The sequence below is a fragment of the Formica exsecta genome, unplaced genomic scaffold (genome assembly GCF_003651465.1).
Source record: "Formica exsecta isolate Colony F162 unplaced genomic scaffold, ASM365146v1 scaffold430, whole genome shotgun sequence".
NCBI lineage: Eukaryota > Metazoa > Arthropoda > Insecta > Hymenoptera > Formicidae > Formica > Formica exsecta.
The window spans coordinates 26,083-35,984 of NW_021851540.1; the positions used below are offsets into that span (position 1 = coordinate 26,083).

General features: G+C 33.8%; 1 protein-coding gene across 1 annotated transcript in view; it reads left to right on the forward strand.

Moving 5' to 3' along the window:
- Nucleotides 1-7,735, forward strand: part of LOC115240467 (intraflagellar transport protein 80 homolog) — a 14,772-nt gene extending 7,037 nt beyond the window's left edge. The window contains exons 5-7 of the mRNA XM_029815631.1: nucleotides 1,640-1,723; nucleotides 7,340-7,480; nucleotides 7,637-7,735. Coding sequence (XP_029671491.1) covers nucleotides 1,640-1,723; nucleotides 7,340-7,480; nucleotides 7,637-7,735 — 324 coding nt within the window. The remainder of the gene's footprint in view (nucleotides 1-1,639; nucleotides 1,724-7,339; nucleotides 7,481-7,636) is intronic.
- Nucleotides 7,736-9,902: the final 2,167 nt, after the last annotated feature.

Below are 9,902 nucleotides of genomic sequence, written 5' to 3' on the forward strand. Positions count from 1 at the left end.
TTCCGGAAGATATAACCTAACCCAAACCAAATTTTTAATGTAAATAATTACCAAATTTGGTGTGAGTAATTTGCTACTTGTGTTACGTTGTACAATCCAAACCAAATTTTCGTTTCGAATCAAACTTTAACTTTAAATATCTCAGAAATTATAAGAGACCGCCGATTAAGTTATAAGAAAAAGTTACTCAGAGTCATGTCCTTGACAACATATGTCAAGGTCAAGGTCATTGGCGAGGTGTCCGTTAATGTAAATAATTACCAAAATAATTGTTATTGACATTAATTTATTATTATAAAGAAGCTTTTTATTGCAACATAGAGTAAGTAGATAAAATCAAGGAAAAATAAATCAAAATATTAAAATCACAATGAAAATGATATCAAAATGATGTCGAAATAACATCAAATAACGTCAAAATGACGTCATTTTAACGTCATTTTGATATCATTATGATCTGTTCTACTGTATATTGTTATATGTATATATTGTTTCATTAACAAGTTATTTAAAGGCAAAATGCATTGCCATAGATTTACTATCATAGATTTTATTTATATTAGTTTTATCTTTTTTTATTAAAAATTCTTAATTTAAAAACTATAAATCTTCTCATAATTTTAAAAAACAAATTATGACAAGTTAATATGTGATTTGCATTTATCTTTTTACATTTTTCTAATAAAAATAATTTCAGATTAATATTTTTCATATTACGAAAATATTTAGAATAATGCCGAAATATTTGTTCTAATTTTAAAAATATTTTAAATGTTTCCACTTTGATATAATATAAAGAATTTTTTGTCTAAGCTTTAAATTACACGAATCTGCTAAATGAATATTGTAATAAAGTCTTCGATCCTATTGATTTTAAGCAATTATTGCACACTTTACATGTCTTCATGGTGGAGTTTAAGATATATCCAGCAATGTTATATAAAGAGTTTAAATCAAGATTTGTCATTTTATCAATAGGATTATTATTAAAATCTGGTATTTTATTTGTACTTGGTATACTATTTTGCATTATGTCTTTCTTTTTTTTTGGGTTTTATCGATGATAAATATTCAAGAAATCCTGATAAATATTCCGATAAATAGATAGTTTAATGTATTTAGCCTGATTTAGCCACATGCACGCGAAGTAAAATATCCGTTATCGGTCGTGATGTTACGTCATTATAGGTTAGAATAGAGACACTCTAGGTTGGAATGAAATAGTATATATTTCTTTCTCTCTCGTAGGATTTAGCCAAAACATGGCGGACATGAGTTTGTGGCCAGTCTCTGATTATAGTGTCTCTGGTACATAGCCTTTGTAGAGCGCCCCTCCCACCGTTTCGCCGCGCGGCAAGCACCGCGTAACAGTATAAAGCCTTTTCTCGCCGCGTGCTTGTTCAAGGCGCGAATTGGCCGATCTTTTTTAATTAATTTCTTATTAATTGTCGCGAAGATCGCAAAATGGTAGAGGATTTTCCTACTCAATTTAATATGCTTCATATACACACGAGTGGTGATTTGCGAATTATTGACAACGCTCGTGAGCACGTAGAGCACAGTAAACTGAACAGAAAAGTCCTGTACCATTTTTTTATATAGCGCTTAATAAAGGAGTTATTATTGAGTAAATTTTTAGTGGCATGCGCATGATAGTCTCGTACTGATTGCTTGCTGGAAAAATAATCTTATACTTTCTGGTAGCGAAGACTGTAGATATAAGGTACGTAATTCCTAATTATTACATTTTGTTATAATTCTTAATTACAACAGAATAAACATATGATAAAAAATTCGTGTATAATAAATTATGAAGATGAACAGCAAATACAAAGTAATGACAGAGGAATTTGTAATACGTCTGATCAATATAATGGTGAGAAACTCCGAAAATGGCGATTCTTGTTGATTCATCCAAAAAATCGACCTTTTCTTAACTTCTTCTTCAGTATTAATTATCTGTCAATCCCTGATTTGTCGTAAATTTGATATTTCATATGAATTCGCTCGAGAAAAAATGGACTTTATGTAATTATATAAGATTATATAAATAATAACATGTAATAAAATATGTAATTTTATATGATTATATATAATAATGTCCGAAATTTGGCGCGATATGATCTTATCTTTATATAATGATATTCGGCCAGATCTATTTTCATGTATAACAAAGGTAAAAAAAAGTACGCCAAGTACAAAAAAAATATCCCTTGTATACGCAACAAAAAGTTTAAAAATATATTTACTTCTAAAAAATAACTTCTAAAAAATTTTTTCCCTAAAAGAAAAAAAATAAAAACTAAATATGAAATTAATAGTTAATTAGCCAAGTACATAGAAGCAGTTCAATTTGTGAGGATTTGTAATTTGAAATAATATTTGTCATAAAATCAATCTTGCATCTGGAAAAATATTATAGATTTTCTCGAAAAAATTAAAATGTATTTTATTTTTATTAAAAAATTACACTATTATGTCCCTCCCAAATAAATATTTTGTATAATATATTAAATAGCGCTATTATATTGCGGATTTTATTACAAATAGTAAATCATAAAATTACTTAACCCTTATTGCAATAATATCGGTCACATCGAGCATCAATTTCAAATTTAAAAGTGTCCCGTGCTAAACTGATCGACTTGTTTTGAAATTAATTATAAACCTGGTAAAAGTGACGTTTAGGGAATGCAGCCCTGATAACCTTGATCTTGACATATGTTGTCAAGGTCACCCTTCTGAGTGACCTTCAGAAGGTTTTAGCCGTCGCTCGTTTTTTATTAAAAAGTTATTAACTAAAATATTATTTATTGAATGTGTTTAGTACTAATACATTTTCACATCTTGGACACGTTATTTCGCCACGAACAACTTTCTTCTCACACAAAAAATTCCACAAAGAATCAAAATTGTATGTCAAATTGATAAATTCGTGCAAATGCATGTTGAAAATTAAGGAAATTATGAAATTACCCAACTGACTGATACACGACTATATGATATACTGAGACTGGTGATATAGATACGTGTTATATACAAACATTTATTACATTCCCAAACACTGATTTATTTTGATTTCTTTTGATATTCTTACTTAGTATGTTACTCACTATATGTTGTTCATATGGCAGTCGGCATGAATTACCAAGCTTATATTTTAAAGATAAAGAGAAAACCCACGGGGGGCTCCACTATCAAAGAACTAGACACATTGATTTGCGTTGAATCTCGCTTCGCGTGGAAAGTTGTAAACTCATGTAGAACCTCACTTTGCATTAAAAAGTGTATGCATAAAACAGTGGGTTAGATCATCGGGGCTGCATCCCCTAAACGTCACTTTTACCAAAATTTGCAAAAGATGATCAGAAATCATTATCAATATATTAATAATAATATATGATTTATAATGCGACCCGGGCACGTCAAATTTTTATACTTTGCTTTGGTGTAAGTCTGTTTTATGCGACTTAGAGTGTAGAGAAATTTCTTTCAATATATACATCTCAAAGCGTTAGATGTGTATATTGTGCATTTAGTTAATTATAAAATAACTCTATTTTATCTATACGCCCTATACTTTTATTATATTGCGATTTATTAAATATAATTTTTCTTAATATTGAAAATAACAAAATAAAAAAATTTTATAACAAACTTTTTTTTTCAGATGGCGCAATTCTTTATATCATTATTTTTGCAGAATATATTTGTACAACTTTTTTTGTTAAAATATTTTTATAAGTTTTTATGGTAAATATAGCGAATAGGGGACCCAGCCCCAATGACCTTGACCTTGACATATGTTGTCAAGGTGTGCGTGCTTCCTGTCCATGCATGTACTTTGGTATATTCCAAACTTTTAAGTTTTACCTTTCCCTCTTCTCCCGGCCCATGCGTTCGATTTACTACACATAAATAAATGAATCTGCTAAAAATACATTTTCAAGACATATATTTTCAACTTTCACGTGTACATACACATTGATGTTAGCAGGTCGCGGAAATATTGCTTTGTGTTTACATTTGAATACCTTCTCTCAATGTTTATACTATTTCATATTCATTTCTTATTATTTTCTGTACTAGTGAATTCTTATGATGACACAGTCTTGTTTAATTCTTCCAAGCGTAAAGTTCTTACTTTTCATTTTATTTTTGAACACCCTATATATGTAAAAACTTGTGTTTATTTCAGTTTATATGTGTAGTATACGTAGGACTATTTCTGTAAACTAACTTAAATATCCAGTTTTTCATTGTCAGACTATGTATAAATCTTGATTTTTACAAATTTTTGTTTGTTAATAACTTTTTAATAAGCAACGAGCGACGATTAAATTAGAAGAAAAAGTTACTCAGAATTATGTCCTTGATAACATATGTCAAGGTCAAGGTCATTGGGGCTGGGTCCCCTATTCGCTATATTTACCGTTTTTATTTTCAATAATTTATAATAACATTATTTTGTGCAAGATTAAATTATAGTAATATTGTTTTATAAATATAACAGTTTTTCACAACTGGCGCGTGTACTTGACGCCCTTTTTTACCTTTTTTTTAACAGGTTATACATATACACACACACATATATAGATAAATATACGTAAATATAGATAAAAATGTATACGAGGGCTGTATGATAAGTACCCGTGTTTAACGACTGATAGCGCCACTGACTCAAAATCTGTATACCATTGTTTAACGCCATCTTTCGAACGACGCCTGTCAGACAGATTTATCGAGTTTTGTTTTGATAGCTGTTGAAAGTAGGCAACTTTGTGTTTGTTTGCAAATATGGAAAAAGAGCAATATCGGTCGGTTTCCTCTTTTTGGATTGGAAGACGTGTGAGGAAATCAAAGTGAAGTTGCATGCCGTTTATAAGGACCATGCACCTTCGATAACTACCATCAGATATTGGTTCAATGAATTCAAGCGTGGCCGAACATCCGTTTTTGATGAAGAGCGCAGAGTTCGACAAATCATATTTTTTGGATGACCTAAAAAAGTTGGGATATTGCTGAACTAAGTGTATCAAGCTGAAAGGAGACTATGTTGAGAAATAAATAAAAAAAATTAAAAAAAAAATGCGTTTTCTTCTCTAACACGGGTACTTATTATACAGCCCTTGTATAGGTTTTCGAGATTTTACGGTGTAAAAGTTAAAATTAGACACTGTTTATAATATATATGTGTACATATATATAAGGTGCACATATATTTATATATATATATTGTGACCGTGTATTTTTGGGGGATTATTTTATCGTTTTCGGGTCGGTGGTGGTGACACACGGCACACCTTCGGCGCGACATATGAAAGATCGAAGGGACTAGATTTCGATATTAAGATGTTGGGCGCCAGGCGAGAATTCGCGCCACACAAAACTCGCGAAAAACCAATAAATGTTCGATCGATAATAATTGCGACAGCAGAATCCGCGGCTGCTCAATTACGAGATTGGTAGAGGAGGTGATTCGTACGAACGGGACGGGAGAGAGTCGAAATAGGCAATCGGAAATTTAGAACATTCAAAGATATAAAGTAATAGTATAGATACAAAATAATAGTATATTAACAAGTTTAAATAAAAGCAAGATAAGATATAATTCTGAAAGATCAGCCTGTTCGTCGGCCTCAATGTGTTAACGTGGTTGAGCACAAGAGTATCGTACTTCATGGCACGCGCGAGTAGAGATCGATTATACGATGGACAAGAATTTCCCGACGCGCGAGGTTTGTTTGGGCCTCGGTAGCGAAGAAAAATCCTAAAGATGATGTACAAAGAAATACAAAGGCGCTCGTATAGCAGCCGTTACTCGCGACAGTAGTTCGTAATTGCGGGATATGACCTCAATATCGTTGTTCGGATTTGACTCTTCTCTAACTTCCGATTTTACAATTATTACGGCGATAGCAAATGACGGGTGCTGCGCAAAAGAGAGAGAATCGTAATTACACGATTAACATGACGCACTTATCTGAGAATACTACAATTCCATACAATGCCACAACTCCGCAATATCGACACGCTCTCAAAATACTATGCGAAATACAGATTACATAAAATATACCGAAAATACACATACGCGGCACGCGAGATTTTCAACGCACGATATATATTCGAAATGCGAAATATCCGTGATATATATCTCGCTGCAAGACAATAACGAAATACAAAACGGTAGAAATACAAAGCAATACGAAACAGTGCTCAAGAAATTATGACTGTCGACGGCAAGATTCCCGGGAGAGAGAGTAATTGCGCGATACAGGGGATCGGATGAGTCGTTTCGTCGTCGGCCGTTTATTCTTAGGAAACGCGATAGCGAGAAAAGAATTCGGAAAAGAAACATTAACTTACGGCAGCGATTATTACATGGCGCGATTTATCCGAATCGTACTCGAAATTGGTGGCTTAACAAAGGGATGACGTCAGTCTCTCCGGTCTCCAGTTATCGTTCCGCTCTTACGATGGATCTCGGCGATGGGCCTCCATCTCTCGCGCTGGTCGGCCGAACAATGACAAGCGGAAGCGAAAGGCCCGCAGGAGACACGCCGGCACTTTAATTTGTAACTAGGCCACCTGTGACGCTTCCGGGTCTTCAGGACCGTCGCGTGGTCTTGTTGGTTCTTGCGGCCTTCGCGATATTGATTTTCCGGCCCTCGATCGCTTCATCTTTCGCCTCTCCCTTTGGATGTGGAGGATATGCTGCGGCAGCGTACAAGCCGGGCCGACCTTTTAACGTTCCTCCGCGATTCCGGATGTTCTCCCTTTCGAGTTTCTTATCGATCCGGGATCGTATCCGGATCGGAGTTCCGGGCTCGCATGCGTCGGGCGCAGTCTCATATCTCCGCTTCGGAGCTCCCATGCTAATTGTATGCGGAAGGGCCTTCCCGTCTTGTCTCCTCGTTGATCCTGTGAGCAGCGGTTTTCTCAAAAGCGACAGTGAACATTTTCTGTTATTATCATTCATGTTATTACAAAAGATGAGATGCCATTATCTGGTGTGCTTCGTATATGCTGCATCGGGCTTCCATTCGTCTCTGGCGCCAATTCCTTGTGTCCTCCGCTGGCACCGGATGAGATCCTGTCGCTCTCCTCCGTTATCCACCGTCATTTAACGCTAAAACTTATATTATCGCCAAATGAGAAATCGCAAAAAATCGCGGGGCCACTCTCTCTCCCTGAACCGAGAGAACGGAGGCCTGCACAACCGTTCGCGGCTGAGCTATTCCGCCTTTGTGACGGACGAAAAAAACGTCATGTCACAATATGTATATATATAGTTTGTATTCTATGCTTTAAAAACATATAACAATATTTTCTAACATAGGTATGGGACGCCAACAATAATCAGTTATTATATAGCAGTGGTATTGGTGATTATCCTGTAACAGCAATCAGTTGGTGTTCCTCTGGTAACTATTTTGCTGTTGGATCCTTCAATACAATCAAGCTTTGTGATAAAAATGGGGTGAGACTAATTACTAACTTCTACTGTTAATGTTTTATTGTTTTATATAATAATGCATAGAAAGCAGAGAGAAATTTTATAAAAATAAAATAGAACTATGAAAACTTAAGCTGATATTTGTTTCCAGAAAAAAATGCAAATTTTCAATTTATACAGGATGTTTTAGAATTCACGAGACAAACTTTAAGGGATGGTATCTTTCACCAGGAAAATCAATTTTTATCAAGAAACCCATATCTTCCGATGCGTTCTTAAGGAGCTATGCGCCCCTGTTCGAACCGTCTGTGAAGTAGGCAACTCGTCACGCGACAGCATTGCGCGTAACATCTGACAATACTAGAGTCCAAATTTCTTATTTAATATAAAGCAAGAACAAAGTCAAAAGACGTGAACTCGAGTATTGTCAAACGTCACTTGCAATGCTGTCGCACGATCGGTTGCCTATATCAGGCGGTCCGAACAGGGACATACACAGCTATTTAAGAATGCGTCGAAAGACACAGGTTCCTCGACAAAAATTGATATTTGGTGAGACTTATTACCCCATGAAGTTTGTCTCATAAGACCTGAAAGATTCTGTGTAAATTGTATTTTATACGGGGTGTCCCATGTAAACTGTTACAAGCCAATAACTCTAAAAATATTTGTCGAATCAAAAAATTGTTCATGAGAAAGTTTCATGTATTTGAGTGGTCTTTCTAACGTAAACATAAGTCACTCCCGTTCCTCTTTCAAAGGGGCGGGGAGTAACTTCATAATTTCAAATGGAACCCCCTATAAAATGTTACATATTTGAATTCTGGAGGAAAAATTTGAATTCTGAAGGAAAAAACAAGTAAATTTTGTCTGGGACATTTTTTGAAAAATGCTTCTATCAAGAATTATAAGTATTTAAACTAGAAATTAAAGTAGAGTTCCTAACAACACACATATTGAAAAGACGTCCAGAGAATATTAAACATCCGAATGCACCGTCTGGTTCAAACTAATAAGAAAATAAATTATATATATATATAATTAATTGATAGACTTTATAGTTCTTCTGTTTTTTACTTTAAATGTTTGAACTGTTGTCCATTCTCATCTAAACACTTATTACTTCTTTCTACAAAATTTTGTCTAACATCTCTGGGGTCACGCTAGCGCAAGTTTCATGTATTCTTCGTTTTAAGTCTTCTATCGTCGTAGGTGATTGAGACATGACTTTTTGTTCGATATACCTCCATAAAAAATAGTCCAAAGATATAAGATCAGATGAACGAGGGAGTCATTGAGTTTAAATGCACTCTATTTTAAAATTTAAATGCTTATAACTTTTGACAGAAGCATTTTTCAAACAAATGTTTCAAATAAAATTTACTTGCTATTTCCCGTTGAATCCAAATATGTACATTTTATATTTTACGTATATAATTCCATTTGAAATTATGAAGTCCCCGCCTTCCTTGAAAGGGGAGCAGATGCGACTTTATATTTACATAGTTAGAAAGGCCTCTCAAATACGTGAAACTTTCTCATGAACAACTTTTTGATTCGACAAATATTTTTAGAGTTATTGGCTTGTAACACTTTACGTAGGATACCCTGTATAATTAAAATACACATAAAATTTATAACATGAACAAAATTTATGAATGTAATTCTTAGAATTTTATATATTAAAATCATAATAGTCTGTCATTAAAATGCAGTATTCATAAATTTTAGATATTTGATTACTCAGACAGCACAAAAAACTAAAAGATGTCTATAATATACATCTTTTCACTTTGCTGAAAAAACATCTTAAAAAAGACATAATTTTATGATTATTTTTCTGATAAAGCAAAAAGATGACTAAAACATATCTTTTCGGTCACACGAAAAGTTTGCTTGCTTACCGATATGCGACGCTTTATGTGCGATCAAGCGACGCGGTAGCGTCGCGACGCCAAGTATATATAAAAATTCGTTCCAGCTTGTCAACGGTTTGCCTATGTACAGCATGACCATCCAGCGCTTATAATCGAACATAATGACTTGGGTTTTCAAAGGTTTTACAATGCACGGAGTAAGCAAAGTTTCAAATATGATCACTTAAGGAAGGAGGTGCAAGATTATGAACCTTATGAACCAGATCCTATAGCGGAGCCTTGGAGGTCAACTTTTCACGACGAGATAAGGAATTATACTCAAAGTCATTATAGACACGGCGCCTGCTCAGTTTTTGGAATAAGAATATTAAAAGAAATAATTTAAAAAAAGAGAAGAAAAGCGTATTTTGCGTGAAGTCTGGACGTATGATGTGCATGAAAGCAAACTATAACAATATTAAATAGGATTTAATAAAATTAACGAATGCCAATTCTACATAAATAAAACTGTATTATCAACAATAATATATATGTTCAAAAATAATATATATGTGCTTATATTATATTAT